At 52.8% G+C, this 19551-nt stretch overlaps 1 protein-coding gene and 1 non-coding gene across 3 annotated transcripts in view; both read right to left on the bottom strand.

Annotated features, from left to right (window-relative positions):
• Positions 1-17903, bottom strand: part of Rab11fip4 (RAB11 family interacting protein 4) — a 108070-nt gene extending 90167 nt beyond the window's left edge. The window contains exon 1 of one of the 2 annotated variants that reach the window (XM_051158075.1): positions 17745-17903. In XM_051158075.1, coding sequence (XP_051014032.1) covers positions 17745-17903 — 159 coding nt within the window. The remainder of the gene's footprint in view (positions 1-17744) is intronic. The other variant, XM_051158077.1, reaches the window with a different exon arrangement.
• LOC127200861 (U6 spliceosomal RNA) lies at positions 13650-13753 on the bottom strand. Its single transcript, XR_007832088.1, has one exon. It is a non-coding gene; the product is annotated as a U6 spliceosomal RNA (small nuclear RNA).
• Positions 17904-19551: the final 1648 nt, after the last annotated feature.

The following is a 19551-nucleotide window of genomic DNA, read 5'->3' as shown; positions in this document are numbered from 1 at the left end:
CTGTCTGGCTCCATGCAGTGCTGAGGATCAACGCTTTGTGCATGCTAGGCAAGCACTCTACCAACCGAGCCACTTCGGCACTGAGCCACCATCGCCACTGAGCCACATTGCCACTGAGCCACATCGCCACTGAGCCACATCGCCAGCCTTTTTGAGCTATCTTTCTAACTGCTCCTAGCTGAAGCCAATCCCAGCCATCCTTGGACGAGCAAAGTTCTAGCTGACACCTATGGACTTGCCCTGAATTCTGAAGTCGAGTCCAGGAGACAGTCCAATCTGTGCACACTACTTGGATCTTTTTTTTTTTTTTTTTTTTTTTTGGGGGGTTTTCGAGACAGGGTTTCTCTGTGTAGCCTTGGCCATCCTGGACTCACTTTGTAGACCAGGCTGGCCTCGAACTCACAGCGATCCGCCTGCCTCTGCCTCCCGAGTGCTGGGATTAAAGGCATGCGCCACCACGCCCGGCTCCACTACTTGGATCTTCAGGGTACTAGGAAGGTTGGAGGAGGTAAGGGCATGGCTGTGTTCACCTCTGGCCATGGGCTGGGGAGCTCAGCCTGCAGGAGGAGGGACACCTGTACTTGGACAATGCTTCTGCAAGGGAGGGGCACACTGGAGACCACATCACATGTGGGTGGTCCCTGGGATCCTCCAGGCCAGTGTCAGGGCCTCTGTGGACACTGATGCATCTTAGAACTGCTGGAGTATCTCCCAGAAGCAAGTGAAATGCCTTCCCCACGCCTTCCTCTCTTCCTCAGAAGCTGCAGCTGGGACAGAGGCCTCACAGCCTCTGGGGAATCACGTTTCAGCTTCTGAGGCAAAGCAAATTATGGCAGCTCCAGCCAGAAGCTCTGGTGCTGTTCCTTGCACATGAGAAATGGAAGGCTACAGGTCCTGGGTGCCCACAGCGGGGGGTTCTAAATTCGAGGGAGAAACACAGCCTCACCATGCACCCAGACACAAACAAACCACGGCCTACTTGAGCCCAGGGTTTTCCCCTGTGAAATGGGCAGGCTACAAAGGCCACAGCACACTGTTACCATGGAGACCAAAGAGAATTTTGGACTTGAAAGCTATTGACTTGAGCGGGGGCTTATTAGAGGTCCTGTGGAAACCAGGCAGGCCCCAGGAAGGCTGTTGGGGGAAATGTTCTGTTATCCAAAAGGTTTCTATCACCTGAAACCACACAGGGCCCTAAGTGAAATCTCACTGCCTCCAGGCCAGGCAGGGGACCTGTGCCCACCAGCCCATGAACCAAAGGAACCTATCTTAATTATTTCCATATTGCTGTGATAAGATACCACGACCAAGGCAACTTATAAGAAGAGAAGAGTTTCTTTGGGGCTGATGGTTTTGGAGTGAGACCATGGCCATCATGGCAGGGAGCATGGCCACTGGCAAGCGCAGCACTGGAGCAACAGCCAAGAGCTCACATCTTGATCCACAACCATGAGACAGGGAAAGTTAACCAGGAATGCTGGGGGCTTTTGAAACCTCAAAGCCTTCCCCACCTCACTGACACACCTCCTTCAACAAAAGACACACCTCCTAATCCTTCTCAGACAGTTCCACCAACTGGGGCCCAAGCATCCATTATCATTCAAACCAGCACAGGGCCCATTTCCAAGAAACCATCTCTCCTATGATGGATGCAATCGGGCCCTGCTGGGGACACCAAGACGGCATCTCAGACCAACGAGGAGAGCAAAGACTAAGCTGGCCCAGCCATCCATCATGCCTGTAAAGCCATGAAGCAAGCTGTGTCCCTTGGTGTAGTCTCCTGGAGGGCATGCCTCTGAGAAGGTCACGGTATCACAGGAAAAGTGGTTTTCAAGTGGCTGGAGCCGTGGCTCAGCGGTAGGGCACATGTTTGGCATGCACGAGAGCCGTTCCAGCCCCAGGATGACCACTGCTAAAAGCCTCGTCTCGGGCAGGTGTGGCAGACTGTGCCTGTAACTCCAGGGCTGGGGAGGAGACAGGGCAGGCAGCGAGCTGCAGGCTTACCAAAACATCGAACCCACCGCTATTGACTCATTGCTGTACCCAGAGATCAGTGCGTATCTCAGCCCTCATCTGAGAAGCTTCTTTTGCAGCCAATGGCAGTTACCACACAGACCCAGGTCAAGGGGTGGAGAAGATGCAGAGTGCTGAGCCCTAAATGGAACATCTGTGTCACCCCCTTCTCCCATGCCTCAGAGCGGGTAGAAAGACTGGAAGAGCCAGGGGCAGTGGGTGGCTACCAGGAGACAGCATTCTCGGCACACGGCAGGGCAGTTGCACATATGAACTCACAGTGGCTGTGACAGGATGCGGCAACAGGAACCGCACAAGCTCAACCCAGACAAAATCCCAGCACGGAGACAGAGACAGGTCCCGGGTCAGCAGAGGAGCTGTCAGCAGCGGATAGCTGCTGGGAGAGGGGCAGTCAGCTTTCTCTAAGGGCGTGACTCCCGGTAAGCGGATGACACTCCAGATGGCCCCACCCAAGAGTATTTGGGCAGCGCAAACTGGACTTTTAAATTTTTTAAAAAAGAGGGCACATAGCTGGGTGGGTCTGGGAGGACTTATGAGAGGGTAGGCAAATATGATCGGAATACATGACGTGAAATTCACAAAGAATAAAAACATTAAAAAAAAAAAAAAAGATCAAGGGACTTAAGATGTGGCAGCATTCTGCCTGAAAGCCTGTGTGTGAAAACCCTCTAATGATGTTCAGTTATCTTCCACTTCTTACATAAGTCCTAACTGAACATTTAACTGACAGGAGAAACAGCGCTGGAGAACTGAGGCAGGTTCAGTCTGCCCAGAATCCTCAGCTGTAAACCGAAACATGTCCTAAGTCCTTTTAGCGCTCTTCTCTCTGTGACAACAATGCTCTAGTTAATCGACTTTAAAAAATATATAGGGTTGGAGAGATGGCTCAGAGGGTAAGAGCACTGTCTGCTTTTCCAGAGGTCCTGAGTTCAATTCCCAGCAACCACATGGTGGCTCACAGCCACCTATAGCGATATCCGGTGCCCTCTTCTGGTGTGCAGGTGTACATGCAGGCACAACATTGTATACATAATAAATGAATGAATAAATCTTAAAAATAAATAAATAAATAATATATAGATAAGTAAAGGTGAAGAGCAGCAGAGGGAAGATAGTAAACATGGCCTCGTGCTTCCACACAAGGGCGCCCATGTGTATGTGTGCGCTCACGTGCACATGAACAAGTACTTAACACAAATGCACGAGCATGCACACGCGCGTGCACACACACACACACACATGCAAGCATACATGCAGAGATCTGTAAGTCTGAGACACACAGGCCTCTGAGGCCCTTCCACTAGCTTCTCCCCATTGCTCACGGGCTGCCTCTCACCTCCAAAGGACCAGGATTCCTCACAGCCTGGGCTCTGCACCTTACAGCTGTTCTGCTTTGCACACGACAGCAAGTCATTTTGGTAGCAGAGACAGAATCTGGGTGAGGTGGGTTGAGGGCCCTTAGTGAGGACATATAGTCCACTTGCCCATCCCCCGCTGCTCATAGCTCCTGGGGCAGTTTGCAAACCTTCCTCACCTCAGGAGAGAAGATTCTAGGTGGTCTCTGTGACCAATCAACTTCCTAAGTGAAGAAGCTGGTGGTCTTAGACTCCCCAGTATGGTTAAAGCTCTCGCGCAGCCCTGATTGAGCAGGGGACCAGAACCAAGGGCTGCCTCTCTTGCCCTCCTTTCTCCACAGCAGGAGGCCCTGAGGCCAGGGAAGTTCCTTAGGGACTAGGAAAAGTTCAGCTTTGTTCAACCAAGGGCTCTGCAGATGTAAAAATTTTCCCAGTAGGCACTGCAACACCAAATGGGGCGAGAAGTCTCATACATGATTCAGACCTTGGTTCATAATTCATATCTCCTTTCCCAAAGTGGGAATGTAGACTGAAGGCTGGGGCTGAGCAGGAAGGTCCCGGGTACCAGAAAAGACTAAAGCTGCAGATCACGTGCACACCACCAGCCAGCCCCAATGCGACGGATGTGGAGGGGACAAACCAGAAAACAAGCCTTAGGCCTTCCAGGCCAGGAGAGAGGCAAGGAGTCGGATGCAGGCCCTCTGGGCTCCAAAGCAGAGGCCTAGGGCACAGTCCGATTCTACAAATCCCACCTCAGCAGACCTGCTCAGCCTGGCAGCCAGCAGGGACCCCCTGGAATTTGCATGTTCAGTGGTCCCCTGTAAATCCTCAGGAACAGGCTGAGCAGCCTGGCTCTGCAGGCAGGGGTGTGGGGCTGGTCTCTGCTGAGGACCCTGCCTTTGATCTCACTCAAGTTCTCTGAGCTGACTCCAGGGCAGTTAGGTGTGGGGAGGGGGATAGTCTCTGCAGCAACAGAAAAACAGAGGGGCTTTACTGTCACCCACACATACACACCCAGGGTGGACCCCAATGCTCTGATATAACTCACCTACGACCAGCCCCTCCTGCCACAGCAAGCTCCCTGAAGTGAGGTCCCCAGAGTCATAGTGATGACAATAATGACACAGTAACAACTGGCACCAGGAGCAGTTACTCCGAGCCTGGTGCTCCCACAAGGGCTACCTGAATTAATCCAGATACACTCCACAGGCCTAATGGAGTACTTTCTATCATCAGGCCCATTTGTACTGATGAGAAAACTGAGGACAAATTGTTACTAACTTGTTAGGAAGTGATGAAGGCAGAATTCATCAGAGCTCAGTCTCTTCTGTGTGATACCACCAATTCAATCTACCCAGCATCTGTCGTGTGCTGAGTGGTGGCACTACTACCACTACCGCCACTACCACCATCACCACCTCCTCCTCCACCACCACCATCACCACCTGGGTCATATGGCCAGCACAACACAGCATCCTCAGAAACAGTGCCACAGTGACCCGTCGTCCCCAGGGGTCTGAGAACTAGCCACCTCATCCTGTCTCTTTTGAATGTGCCTAAGGCCACGGTGTTCACAGTGACACTCCCCAGAATAAGAAGCGTAGGGCACACCACTTGTGTCTCCCGTGCCAAGCGCTTTGCCCTCACTCTTTCACTCACACGCACAGTAGCCACCCTCCTCCCCAGAAGGGACCCAGCCAAGTTGGAAATTGAGAATCCTCCTGTGACCTCTACAATCCCAGACCCCAAGTTCTGGACCCCCACACCCTTCAGCCTCCCCAAACCTTCACAGGTGTCTGGGGAGGCAGAGGAAACTGCTTGTGAACCCCACATCTTTGAGGCCAAACTGAACAGTCTGTGCTCTGGGCTGGTCCCCTGGCACTTCACCTGTTCACTCACCTGGACGCTCAGCTAACGCTGGTCAAGCCTTTGGCGTGACCTGTGCCCTCTCTCACAGAGGATGAAAGGCAAAATAAGTCCCAGCTCAGGAAGTGTTGAGACTGCAGAATGCGGGCAGGCCACCAGGCCAGGACCTGTGGGCTCTGTCCAGCGCCACCTGGCGGGCACACCTTGACTTCAGGCGTGGGAGTCTGTTTTCCTTGGTTTTTTTTTTTTTTTTTTTTGAGACAAGGTCTTGCATAACTCTGCCAGGTCTGGAATTTGATACTTAGCCAAGGTAGCCCTGAACATCCGATCCTGTTGCCTCCACTGGCCAACTGGGAACACAAACACAGGCCCCCACTGTGTACTCGATAACTCTGCGTCACCTGAAAAATGGCAACCCTGGCAAAAAAAACATTTAGCAAGTGTTGAGAAGTAATTTCCCACAACAAGTCTTCTGCTCTGCAATAAAACCAGAGGAGACCAGGGCCAGAGAACCAGTATGATACTTAATGGTGGTATGTTACAGTCACTTCCTTAAAAGTATGTGTGTGCGCTTGTGTGTGTGTGTGTGTGTGCAGGCAGATGTGGAGGTCAGAGGACAACTCTCTCCTGCCACCTTGTACAATCCAGAGATCAAAAGCAAACATTTCTACCTGCTGATCCATCTCTCAGGCTCACCCCACTCTTCACGTGATAAGAAAAAAAACATGGCGTCCTGACTCTGCCAGCCCCCACTGACTCTTATACCTACTGGCTGGACCACTGCAGAGGGCAGGAGCTACCTGGGCTCCACGGATGCTCTGGATGCCTAAGGCTACTGCCTGCCACCAAAGCCCAGCGTCAGCCAGCCCGGTCCCCTCCTCTGCACTTCCTGCCACCGAAGCCCAGCGTCAGCCAGCCCTGGTCCCCTCCTCTGCACTTCCATCCTGGTTATCTTGTTTGTGTGCTGCACTCTCTCCAGATCTGAAGCCAAGCTGCTTGCTGCCAGGCCTCTTCCCTCCACGTCAGCCCCCGATCTGCAGCAGCCCATCTCCAGACTCGGCAGGATCCATCACTTCCTGCCCAGTGCTGCCTGCCATCTGGGCAACAGTACTGAGCCACCCACCTTAGCCTGCCCCCTGACTCTGGATGAAGCTATGTGGCCCATGTCCCAACATGCCCCTCTCCCTCTTTCTACAAGGGATGTCTCCCATGCTCAGCTCAGCTTACACCTCAGAAGAAAAGGCAATGCTCACCTTGGAAGAGGACAGGCTTACCTGGACAATTCAAAGAAATAAAATAAATTATCAGGATAAAGAAATTCACACTAGTGGTGAAATAGGAGACAAACTGACAAAAATAGGTTGTGTGGGAAAGACTGTAAGCTTTGTCACAGGTAAAGGCAGTCTTGGTGGGCTTTACCCTTGGGCACCCCATGGATAAACCCTTGTGATAGACTGAGTGGAGCCATCCTGGGCCTGGAATTCAGGAAGCAGACCTGGGGACTCCGCCTGGACTATTGTTTTTCTAATCGACCCTCAGTGGGAGAAGGAGACCGCAGGCAGAGAGGAGAGAGCGGCAGCAGGTTCAGACGGGGCCTGAGCGCCGTGGATCAGCGAACAGGCTGGACCAGCACGCAGGCCAGAGACACCTAAGGACCCGTCCGGTGGAACGGATACCGGAAGGTTCACTCTTTTTTTCCCTTTAACCTTTTTTCCCTCTTGTGTAAGCTAGTTGGGTTGTATAATAAAGTTTAGTTGTTAAGAAACGGAGCCGACAAGGTTGTATTCCTATATTCTTGTAACATGTAGCTGGAATAATGAAGATGATACTGCTCTAACGTCTATCTATTAATCACCTATCTATCTATCTATCTTCCATCCATCCATCCACCTTTGTGGTCTGGGGATCACACCCCCGGTGTCATACAGGCTAGGCAAACACATTACAGCCGAGATACAATTCCAGCCTTCGGGAGCTCTTTGAGAGGGACTGCTGAGGGATGGACTCAAGTTGGCAGAGTGTAGCCCGGCGTGCAAAAGCTGGGGCTCCTGAGCGGAACCCACGGCGCACGCCAGTAATCCTCACACTTGGGAGGCGCAGAGAGGAACACAGGACGCGCACAGTCACTCTTTGCTCAGTTTGAGGCCATCCTGGGTCACATGAGACCCTGTCTCAAACAAAACAACAATAAAAAGCAAGGCAGTGATGGGCTAGGGTGTGGGTCTGTGGTGAAGGCCATGGGTTTCTTCCTTGACACCATTAATAAGTAACATGTCATATCAAATTAAAAAAAAATGTCAAAATGTTACAACACTAAAACAAAGCAAAGGAACCCTTTGAGCATCAAAGAGAACAGTGACCTGGATTACAGCCTATGAGAAAGAATCCACGAGCTCACAGGGGGACTCAGGAGAAAGGGTGGGGCTAGCTCAGGAGTAGACCAAGTTCTTAGCAATGCATGCATGTGTGTGCACACGAGCGTGAGCACACACGAACACGCATAAACTCACGCACACGCGCGCGCACACACACACTCACACACACACAACCAGCCACGGCAGCAGTTAAAAATGAAAACTTAGGGCTGGGGGCATAGCTGGATGTCACTGCACTTGCCTAGCATGCTGAGAGGCCCTGGGTTAAAAACCCTGACAGTGGGCAGGAGGGGAAGGAGTGCAGCCGGCAGTGTACATTTAGGGTCTGGGCTCTGAGACATCCGCACCCCAGTCCAGTCCTCTGGCTCACGGTCACACCCAAAGCCTCAAGTCCTGTGGCCCCTGTCTCTAAAAGGGCTCACAGAGACCACAACCTGTTTCTGCTCAGTCCTGCTTCCAACCAAGACCACTCCAAGCTCAGAAGGCTCAACCCTCTGCTGCGCTTTCCTCATGACCTCTGAGAGCCTGAGACCCCAGCTCTCATTTTAAGGTTTACTCATTGTTAGGTATACAGTGTTCTGCCTGCATGTACACCTGCAGGGCCAGAAGAGGGCATCAGATCTCATTACAGACGGTCCACCATGTAGTTGCTGGGAATTGAACTCAGGACCTTTGGAAGAGCAGGCAGTGCTCTTAACCTCTCTGAGCCATCTCTCCAGCCCAAGAGACCCCCAGCTCTTGTAGGCAGTAAGAAGGCAGCTTTGGAACCAACAAGACCTGTGCTCACCAAGGGTCCTGCACAAGTCACTTCAGCTCTTGGTTCTTTTTATTTTTTTTAATGTATGCAGTGCTGAAGAGGGCATCAGATCACACTATAGGTGGTTATGAGCCACCACGTGAATGCTGGGAATTGAGCTCAGGACCTCTGGAAGAGCAGGCAGTGCTCTTAACTGCTGAGTCACCTCTCCAGCTCCAGCTCCTGGTTCTTCTGGTAGCTAAAGGGACGAAAGAAGAAACACGAAGGGTGGACAAATGGCTGTCTGCCCCTTACTCTTTCTGTCCACAGAGGCCACCAGCGGAGGGTGGAGGGACTCTGCTCCTTGCACAAAGGAGCCCATGTGGAAAGGGACAGGGGCATCCTGGGAGTGAGGGAGGTAGAGGCACTTCTCCAGTCCAGAGCACTCACAGGGGGATGCTGTAAGCAACTTTGTGTAACTTTGTGCATGTTTCTAATCTCTGGCCTTCCAACCAGCCCCTCAACCAATGGCCTTGACCTCTATTTTATGAATCCTTTTTGAAAAGATCATTTTAAAATGTTAAGCCTGGCGTTGACGACGCGCACCTTTAATCCTAGCACTCGGGAGGCAGAAGCAGGTGACAGCCTGCTCTACAGAGTGAGTTCCAGGACAGCCAGGGTTATACAGAGGAAACTTGTTTTGAAAAAACAAACAAAAAACCAAAGAACAATCCTGCCCCCAAAAAAGAAAAAGAAAAACCAAAATGATCTCGGTTGGTGTTAAGAGCACAGGCTGCTCTTCCAGAAGACCTGGGTTCAGTTCCCAGTGCCTACACGGCAGCTCACACACATGGTGTACAGATATGGGTGCAAATATGACACACATTTAAAAAAATGTGTATGAGTGTTTGCCTGCGTGTGCACAGGCGTACTGTGTGCATGTCTAGTGCTCAAGGAGGCCAGAAAAGGGGTGCTGGATCCCCAGGAGCTGGAGTTACAGCTGGCTGTGAGCCGCTGTGTGAGCGCTGGGAACCAAACCCAAGCCTTCTGCAAGACCAGTAGTCTCTTCAGCTAATGAGCAGGCCCATCCCCCCTGGAATAAGTGCCTTTAAGATGGAGGCAGGCTTCGACTCCTTTCAGGACGACCCCACACCCAACCACAAGCAGCAGCCCTCGGAAGTGAGAAATTACAAAAATAGTTCATGCCAGCCAGGACAGCGTGTGCCAGGATGTCGCTGTCCTTCTAAACACAAGAACCAGACGGTCCTGCTTTGTCCCTCTGGTTGCCATCTGCCCCTGGTCCAGTCTGAGCTCTCACTCTCCTTGCCCTTCCTGTGACTTTACTACACACTCAACCAGTTGGCTTCCCACGATGATGCCAGCCCCACCCGAGTCTATACGTGGCCATATGCACTGCGGCAGTTAAGACTGGACTGGTGGGTGGGTGAATGGACGGGCAGGTGGCTAGAAGAGGGTACGTGCACTGGATAGTTTTATGTCAACTAGACACAGCTAAAGTCAGCCGAGAGGAGGGAATCTCAATCATAAAAATGTCTCAGGGCTGGAGGTGGCTCAGCAGTTAAGAGCACTGGCTGCTCTTCTAGAAGTCCTCCGTTCAATTCCCAGCACTCACCTGGCAGCTCAGAACTGTCTGTAACTCCAGTTGCAAGGCGTACCCACCCTCTCACTCACACATATATACATGCAGGTAAAACACCAATGCACATAAAAAATAAACTAAAAATTAAGCTGAGAGAGAAAGAGAGAGAGGGAAGGAGGGAGGGAGAGATGGAGAGAGCTGTAGGATATTTTCTTAATTAGTCACTGACCATTGTGGGTGGCACTACCCCTGGGCTAGTGGTTCTGCAGCCTGTAAAAAAGTAGGTTGAGCAAGCCAGTAAGCAATACCCCTCTGCATCAGCTCCTGCCCTGCTTGAGTACCTGTCCTGACTTCCTTCAGTGATGAACAGTGATATGAAAATGTTAGCCAAATAAACCTCCCTTCCCCCCCCCCCCCCCAACACCAATGCTTTGGTCACAGTGATAGAAACCGTAACAAAACACACAGTGAGTGAAGAATGGATAAAAGATATTGTTGACAGCCTGGTCTACAAAGCAAATGGATGGATAGATGGACAGACAGACGGATGGATGGATAGATGAACACAGGAGCTGATGAAAAAATGGCTAGATAAATGGATACCTTAATAAGTGGCCGGCGGATGGATGACTGGGTAGATGGGAGAAAGGGTGAGCAGATGAGTGTTAGGAGACAGCCTCGGCTCACTGTAGGAAAGAGACTTCAGACAGAGCCTTGCCTGTACAGAACAGGCTGGGTTTGGAAGGGGAAGTCCCCATCTCTCTGTAGGGTTATTCTAGAATGACACCAACACTGAATGGAAGGTCTCAAATAAAAACCGCAGCTCCCTCCCCACCTCCCTCTTTCAGGTTCCGTTCTTTGTGCATGTGAGCCTTAAAGCTGCCTTGTCCAGGTGCTGACTTTAGCCTGGGACACTCTTGAGGACAGTGCTCACTACAGGCCACATGGACTGCATCTAAACAAGGCTGTCACTGTCCTCTGAGTTTTGTGCCTTAAGCTATGAGAGCTTAGATGTGGGCTGGACTCAGGGCATTAGTCCAAAGGGGAGAAGAGGCTTTCTCACAGTGATAGCAGGGGCTACGGCTACATGGAGGTCAGGCACACAAATTTGGGGGTGGAGGGTTGATCTCTTCTGCCACCGTGTCCCTAAGAACATAGAAGCTGTAAGTAATGGATCTTTAAGCAGGCCACTAAGGATGTCCATTTTTATTTTTTACTTTTTGGCCTTTTCGAGACAGGGTTTCTCTGTGTGGCTGTCCTGGACTCACTTTGTAGCCTAGGCTGGCTTTGAACTCACAGAGATTCTCTGGCTCTTTTTGGGGGGGGGGTTGAGACAAGGTTTCTCTGTGTAGCCTTGGCTGTCCTGGACTCACTTTGTAGACCAGGCTGGCCTCAAACTCACAGTGATCCGCCTGCCTCTGCCTCCCAAGTGCTGGGATTAAAGGCGTGTGCCACCACTGCCTGGCTTTTTTTTTTTTTTTTTTTTTTAAGTTTTTCCAGACAGGGTTTCTCTGTGTAGCGTTGGCTGTCCTGGATTCGCTTTGTAGAACAGGGTAGCTTTGAACTTACAGAGCTCTGCCTGCCTCTGCCTCCCCAAGTGCTGGGATTACAGGCACGCGCCACTGCACCTGGCTAGAGTGTCCACTTTTAAACTGCCAGACACATACTCTTTCTCTCTTTTCCCTGTCTCTCTGCCTTTCCCCCCTCTACTCCTCTCTCACTATATCCTCTGTTTCTCTGTCTCTCCCTCCCTGATCCCAACAGGGTCTCTCCACATAGCCCTGGCTGTGTTGAAACTCACTAGGTAGATCAGGCTGGTCTTGAACTCACAGGGATCCACCTACCTCTGTCCCCAAGCGCTGGGATTAAAGGCATACACCACTTGCCTTGCTACCAGTCTCTTTTCTAGCCATGGTTCCAGCCTCACTTAGGGCTTAGGCACACAGCCCTGCTGTTTCCCAGCCCTGGCACATAGTAGGGACATAAGAGGCAAATGGAGGGGGAAAGGCCTCACACTAGAAATGTGTATAGGAAGCATGCTTCACAATTACTCTGTAGAGCCGAGCATGGCCACATGCTTGCAGCCTTAGCACTCAGGGCGTGTAAGCAGGCAATCAGGAGTTCAAGGTCATGCTCACTTACATGGCGTGTAGGACATTAGTCTAGGCTAAACAAGACCCTGTCTCAAAACTAAAACAAAACGTAACATCGACAAGAAAAACACAAAAGCAGAATGACAGCTCTATACAAACGTGGGGTGCTGCACACTTGATAGGGCAGGATGGGGAAGGCAGACAGCAGGATGTTTCCAGGCTGCTGCTCCCTGCCTGGGCTCTGCTCTGCTCAGCCTTCAATCCCAGACAGCTGTCTAGGGTTCCAGGTTCCCTTCTACCCAACCTGGTGGGACTGCCAAGGCTGTGCCCCTCCTGCCACAGAAAACACTGGGGAGCACAGGTGTTCCTGCTGCGGTAGGTCTCACACATGGGTGTCGGGGACACCCGGGTCCTCAGGAACAGTCCTAATTCTGCATCCCCCCTGCCCCCGGACAACAAGCTCAGCATGTTGGATCTCTGAGCCAAGTGTCCCTGTGGGGCTGTCAGAGCTGGGCAGCCCACAGGATTAATCTGGGCCAGCTTTCCTTCATCGCTGCCACGCCAGGCTAAAGCCCCTCCGTCCACCTCTTTCCACACCTGCATCTCCTTTCTCTTCCTTTGCTTCCGGCATCCTTCCCAGTGCTGGGGAGAGCTTCTGGGGCTATGGACGCACCGGGCTTGGGGCCGAAGGCCTCTTTGCACCCATGCAGTATGTGGTAAAGTTCCAACCCACCTGCCAGGCACCCAGGGGAGTCCATGGAAGCCTCTGCACTTCAGGGTTCCCTGCCCGTTATACCTTCGGGTCATACCTCTTGCTGCTTAGAAAGTCTGAAGAGTCTAATTCTCCTTCACTGCCAGTCCACACATACCGTACAGATCCCAGCACCGAGGCAGCGGCATGCCTAGTGCCTGCCAAACCCTTACACACGACTGAGTGCTTCCTCCTGCTCTACAGCCTGCGTCTCAGGCACAATGTGGCCATTGAGGGGGCCTTTGCTAAGTCATTCAAGCTGGATCCAGGACACCCAGCAAGACGCACAGGTCCCCGTGAGCCCCTGCTCCCAGCACAGCCAACCGCAGCTCAGGCCTCCGAGTGGCACCAAGATCTGAGGTTATCAAGTTAGGGGGATACGGGAGGCCAGTCTGACGGACACGTAACATGGCCAATGAAGTCCATACTTCAGACCCCTGCCTTTCTAACTGGTGTCCCCGTATTGTCCTAGGACTCCATGCAGGACTCCACATTACGGACACTCACTGCTCTCCTTGGCCACTTTAAGGCGTTCTGGCGACAGCCTAGGGGAATGTCCTCGTGTGGTGCTGGGGGAGGGGTTGTCTGCTGTTTCTCTCACGGCTATGGTGTAGCAGGTTGGGGAGACGCGCTCTTATCCCATCACACCCAGGGCTGGCGTTGACCCTGGTGACATTCTGGGGTGGCATCTGCCAGGTTGCCTTTTCTCCTCTTCTCCTACTGGACTCTGAGGAAGTCATGGAGTAACTCACACTTAAGGAGTGGGGAGTCAGGCCTCCCCTGCTCGATGCAGAATTACCTCATACAGAGTGCATGATTATTTACTTATTTTAAATATGGAACACTCCATGAATTTTGCATGTCATGCATGTCATCCTTGCACAGGGGCCATGCTAATTTCTGTATTGTTACAAATTAGTATATGTGTGGCTGAAGTGAACACTGTGTGTTTGTGTGTGTGTTTAAAACAGGGTCTCTTGTATCCCAGGCTGGCCTCAAACTCCCTATGTAACTAAGGGTGGCTTTGAATTTCTTCTATTTGCCATGTGCGGACGCACAGGTGCCACGGCGCACATGTGGAGCTCAGAGGACAGCTCTCAGGAGTCAGATCTCTTTCCTCCACTGTGAGATCTGGGGGACTGGACTCTGGTGGCCAGGCTTTTGTGGCAAGCTTGTCTTCGCTCGGCCATCCCCCTGGCCCCAACCTTGAACTTCTGATCCTCCTGCCTCTACCTCCAGGATTACAAGTATGTGATGCCATGTCTGCCTTTAAATTTTTGTTTGTTTTTTTTTATTAGCTTGCATTAATACGCATTAATAATTGAATTCGTTGTATTTTTGTGCATGCGTGGAATGTATGCGATCATTTTCACCCTCCACTAACCTCTCTTGCCCTCCTCCCCCTAGTGGTCCTCTCCCGAGCGAAGCGCCTTCCTCCCCTTTCATGTCCTCCCCTCCCCCCCCCCCACTTCTTGTTGACCCAATGAAGTCCATTAGGGTCACTTACAGGAACCTTGGGGAGAGCACTTATTTACAGGAGCATGGCCACCTCACCGGTGGCTACATCATTAAAGATAATGGCTCCTCCTCCCCAGCAGCCATTAGCTGCTTATACATCCTTAGGGAGGAGCTGTCCTCATGAGCCCCTCCCCCATAGCTACTATTAATTGCCTGTAAATGTTCACAAAGGGCTGGGGGGCCTTGTGGGTCCCTCCCTACACCGTGACAGGATTTTCCGGGGGCCCGATCTTGTGCAGCCATATCCATTTTCTTGTTTTGTTTTAAATGGAGCTCTGGGAGCCAAACCCAGTGCTCACACATAGTAGGAAAGCACTACATTCTCGGCCCCTGGCTTTCCCCTCTGTAGGGGTTTTTTTGCAGTATTAATTCATCTACTCACTTAGGCTTTCATGGGAAATTCATCCTTTAAAAGCTACCGTGTTTGATATGGTCTTCCTGGTATGCCAGGGTAGCCGGTGAAATGCAGGTCTGGAACCTCATGCCTAACGAATGATCAATCACTGTCCACTCAGGTGGGTTGGCAAATCAATGCCATAGGCAGATGTGTAAACAAACACAAGGGAAACAGCCCAAGCTCACAGCACTTTTGGAAGGAATTCCATCTATGTGAGGAACACTGCTCCGGTGGAGTTGTTGGATTTGGTGTGTAGCGAGCAGTGTGATTCCAGGGGCCTTGGTATGCAGAGTGCAGAGCAGCCAGGCTGAGCCTCAGGCCCTGTCCGTGGTCCTGCCCTGCATCCTCTCCTCCCTCAGCTGGTGGATTCCGGGAACACCCGACATCACCAACTACCGCAGCACGGGAAATCTCTCTCTCTCTCTCTCTCTCTCTCTCTCTCTCTCTCTCTCTCTCTCTCTCTCTCTCTCTCTCTCACACACACACACACACACACACACCCAAACCAAACCAAACCAACAAACACTTCCTCCTGCCCGCCTCAAAAAAAAAAAAAAAAACCCCAAGATGAAAGTGAGTAAGAACAAGGGTGGAGCCACAGGCTTAGATTTAAGAAACTAACAAGAGAGCCAGGCGTGTTGGCACGCCTTTAATCCCTGCACTCAGGAAGCAGAGGCAGGGGGATCGCTGTGAGTTCGAGGCCAGCCTGGTCTACAAAGTGAGTCCAGGATGGCCAAGGCTACACAGAGAAACCCAAAAAACAAACAAACAAACAAACAAACAAAAACAAAACAAAACAAAAAAAAGAAACTAACAAGAGACAACATTCCTGTCCTCTTTAACAAGTCAGTCCTGCAGGGGACTGTGCCAGGGTCACATGGGGCAGGAGTAACTGCACAGTCCTGCAGAGAGAGGGAAGAAGCTTAAAAAACAAAACAAAACAAAAACCAAAAACCCACAACCAAAACCAACACCAGAACCAGACATTTCGGGGCCAAGTAGAGAACTGTGGAAAGGGTCTGCATAATAAATAACGATAACGACGGTAGCTTCATGTAAGCTCAAACACCAGGCTCGGTTCTGGGTGTGCGGGGGCGGGGGGGGGGAAGGGAGGGGTGGGGTGGTGGAGAGGGGGTGGGGGGATGGGGAGGAGGGGGGGGGGGGCTGGGCTGGGCTAGAGTACACGGTGCAGTATGATCTCATGAAAGTGCAGGGGGAGCCCGTGAAGGAGGTGACCAGAGTGTCATCTCCCTGGGGGACAGAAATGCATTTGCAACCTGCTGTAGTCCCACAGAATACAAGAGTATCTCGTAAGTACAGGAATCACAGGCCAGGCCCCCAGGGTGAAGGATCTCTGCCTAGGCAGAAGTTTTCCCAAACAGATCCCTGGAGATTTTGGTAATCAGAAATTTGGTATGAGTAGAGAATGCTGTAGGACCTCTTGTGTGTGTGTGTGTGTGTGTGTGTGTGTGTGTGTGTGTGTGTGTGTGTGTGTGTGTGTCTGTGCACGCACTCGCTGACCAGGTCCAACCCTAGTAATGCTAGCAAAATATTCCAACAAGTCACCAGCAGCATCTGCAGAAATCAGGCCCCTGCTGCAAGGATTGGAAATGGCTTGGAGCTTCAGACAAGGGTGAGAGGGTGGGAAGGGACAGGGGCCAAGGAGTGATGTCTTCAAGGATTTAAAGGCTACGGTGCAGAAGGCAGAACCATGGTGACCAACTGACAAGCAGGCTTGTTTCTGGAGTGTAGAGGGGACGGGGTGGGGTGGGGTGGGGGGAGGATCTAATGGCGGGAGGTGTCTGTCCAGCCCGGGGCACGGTTATAGGGCTTTGGCCTCCTGCCAGAGGTTGCAGTCAGGCCATTCCCCCGCCTGAGGTTTTCTGATTTCGGATTCCACGTTCCAAGCAAAGGTAAGGAGGGTCTCCACATCAGCAACCTGCAGCCTCCCGTGCTGTGCGTTCGAGAGGCTGCTTGGCCTGCTCAGGTGGGAGATGCTGGCCAAGAAGAGGAGCACTGCCATCCTCAGTGGAAGAAGGGCTGAGGAGATGCTCCCAAGCAAAGCAGAGAATCGATGAAGAACGGGCTTCAAGGACAAAAATAAGCTGCCTAGGATGAGGGACCAGAGTCCTCACACCTGACACCTGCCTCCCTCCCCCACCTCCTGCTCTCGGGGATTTCCAGATGCTGGCCAGTGCCCAGCCACCTAGAAAGGGATTGTTACTTCCTCCCACTTGTCAGGTGACAAGAAGGCAACAGCTCAACTGGTCAGAGCCCATGTTCTGAATCGCCATCCTGACCTGTCCTGAGAACAGAGTACCACCCAGTACATGCTCCTCAGCTCCCCATATAACATAAAGCCTGGGGGCTCGGATGGCCTTGGAAACCCAAAAACCCAGCCAGGGCTTCTGCATCCAGAGACACCGAACAGCGCAGGGTTGCATAAACACGATGTCCCCTCAGACACGGATACTAGCCCCCCCCCCCCCCCGTGGATGACAAGAGGACACTAGTCCAATGGGTAGTTAACCATCCCACACTAGCAGTTCAGTCTTGACGTTCCAGACAGGCTGACAGTCCCCACAAATCTGCTCTCTGCATCCCATGGCCCAACACCAACACCAGAGGCTCAGCTAACCACTCCCCAGCTTGGTCCCGGCTGGCCCGCTACAGCCAGCACAGCCCGCTGCCAGCCAGGCCTGCCCATTTAGCTTGAGTGGGAGGTCACCAGGAACTGGGACAGACAGGGTGGCCCCAAGCAGACATCTCCTTCTGTTCTAGGTCGGGTGGATGCAGCTAAGGACCAGAGACTGCAGCGCGTCCCTGCTTGTCCCTGTCACCCCTAGGCCTAGCGGTGGGCGCACACATACCCTTGCGACTTGGTGTGGGTGGGAAGGGGTGTTCAGGGGCTAGATTTTGAGAGCACCTCTTCCCTCCCAGAGCGTGATTGCGCGAGGGGGGTGGGGAGGTTGTCCCTGCGGTTTCCCCTGGCTTGGGGATGCGCGCGCGAGCTCCTTACCTCCTCGCCTTGGCCGAAGCGCAGGCCGAGCGCCGCGACGCGCTCCACGCGTAGAAAGCCGTCGGGGTCGCGGCCGCACACCTCGAACACTTCGCGCAGGCGGCGCACGGAGCGCAGCAGAGCCGCGGGGGCGCCCGCCCAGCCCGCGCCGCCCGCCATCCGCGCCGCCCGCAGCTAGCCCGAGCCCCGCGCCGCCGCCATCGCGCTCGCACGGCCCGGGTCTGCGGCGCGCAGCCTCCGCCCGCGGCGGCCGCTCGTGTCAGCCGCTCGTGTCTGCCGCGCGCCGCGGGCCCGCGTTGGGGCGGGGCGGGGCGGGGCCGCAGACAAAAGACCCGAGCCGCCCCAGGCCCCGCCCCTCCTAGACCTGAGCTCCAGGATGGGGGCGACCCCCGCGCAGGCGGTGAACCCCCGCGGCTAGCTGGTGCACACGGGCTTGCATCCTTTGTCAGCTCTCGGGGTTGCAGGTGTTTCCCACCTTACTGCGTTTGATCATTACGTTCGCTTCCCAAAAAGCCGAGGACCCCGCCCCCAACGCCAGAGGCCGCGCAGCTTGTTGAGGGAAAAGGAGGGGCGCAGTGAGGAGGTGCAGGGACCCTGGAAGGGTAGCGGCTGGAGGGGACTAGAAGTAGGTGGAAGGATGAAAGAGTGAGGCCTTCCATTAGGCTTAGTGTCATCAGGGCCCAGGACACCCTTGGCTTGGGAACCCAGGGCTCTCGCACTTCCCTCACAGCCCCTCTGGCCCCTAAGTTCAGAGCCCTTCTTCTAAATTCCCACGTATTTCTGAAACTCTGCTAGAGTGTGCATGTCCTGCACTATGGCTGGGAAACGCTAAAGGTCGTGATACCTCTTAGTCACCTCATGTCCCTGATCTCTGGTCAAAGTGGGAGCCTTAGGGGAGATGGTCAGCTCCATTCCTTACAGGAGCCCAGAGCAACTCCGTAGCCTGGACAGGGAGTGCAGCGGACTTGGACCCAGTTCTGCACGAGGATCACACGGCCTCCCCTCTCTGAGCCTCCTATTCCACTCTGGTCTTCAGGATGAGTCTCAAATATGGATGTCCTTCGTGGTGACGGCTGACTCTCCCCTGTCCTCTTGACTTCGGGGGGTGAACCAGGCTGTCCCCATTTGATGCTCTAATTCTTCCAGAGGTCAGATCTCCCTAGGAAGAAAGCCTTGTGGATTTAAGGATCAGAGCATGATATGTCCATGATGTCAGTCCAATGAGAGGGGAGGTGTGCTGTTCTGGGAAGTTGTTTGTTGTTGTTGTTGTTGTTGTTTGTTTTGTTTTGTGTTTTTGTTTGTTTTGGGTTTTCCTGGTAGCTGGATGCCTCTCTGTGAGATACTAATACATGAATGAATGAATGAATGAATGAGTGAATGAATAGAAAATGGAAGGCAGGGTCTGCCCCCTGGTGGGAGCTACAAGAATGTAGGGCAACGCAACCCCCAGAAGTGGGCACCAGGAAAGCAAGCGACCTCACCCACCTCAACTGGCCTACATGGGGCCTCAGATCAATCCCAAGGGAACCAAGTCCGAAGCCCATGACCACATTACAAGTTCTCCACAAAAACAGGAAGGAAGCAAATCCCTTCTAAAGACTTATTTATTTATTTAGTAGACAGTGTTTTGGCCCGCACACCAGAAGAGGGCACCAGATCTCATTACAGATGGTTGTGAGCCACCATGTGGTTGCTGGGAATTGAACGCCTGACTTTTGGAAGAGCAATCAGTACTCTTAACCTCTGAGCCCTCTCTCCAGCCCCATGACGGAAGCAAATTCCAAAGCCGTCCCTTACCAGATTTCTG

This window comes from Acomys russatus, chromosome 16 (genome assembly GCF_903995435.1).
Source record: "Acomys russatus chromosome 16, mAcoRus1.1, whole genome shotgun sequence".
In the NCBI taxonomy this organism is placed as follows: domain Eukaryota; kingdom Metazoa; phylum Chordata; class Mammalia; order Rodentia; family Muridae; genus Acomys; species Acomys russatus.
This window is presented reverse-complemented; position numbering and strand designations above follow the sequence as displayed.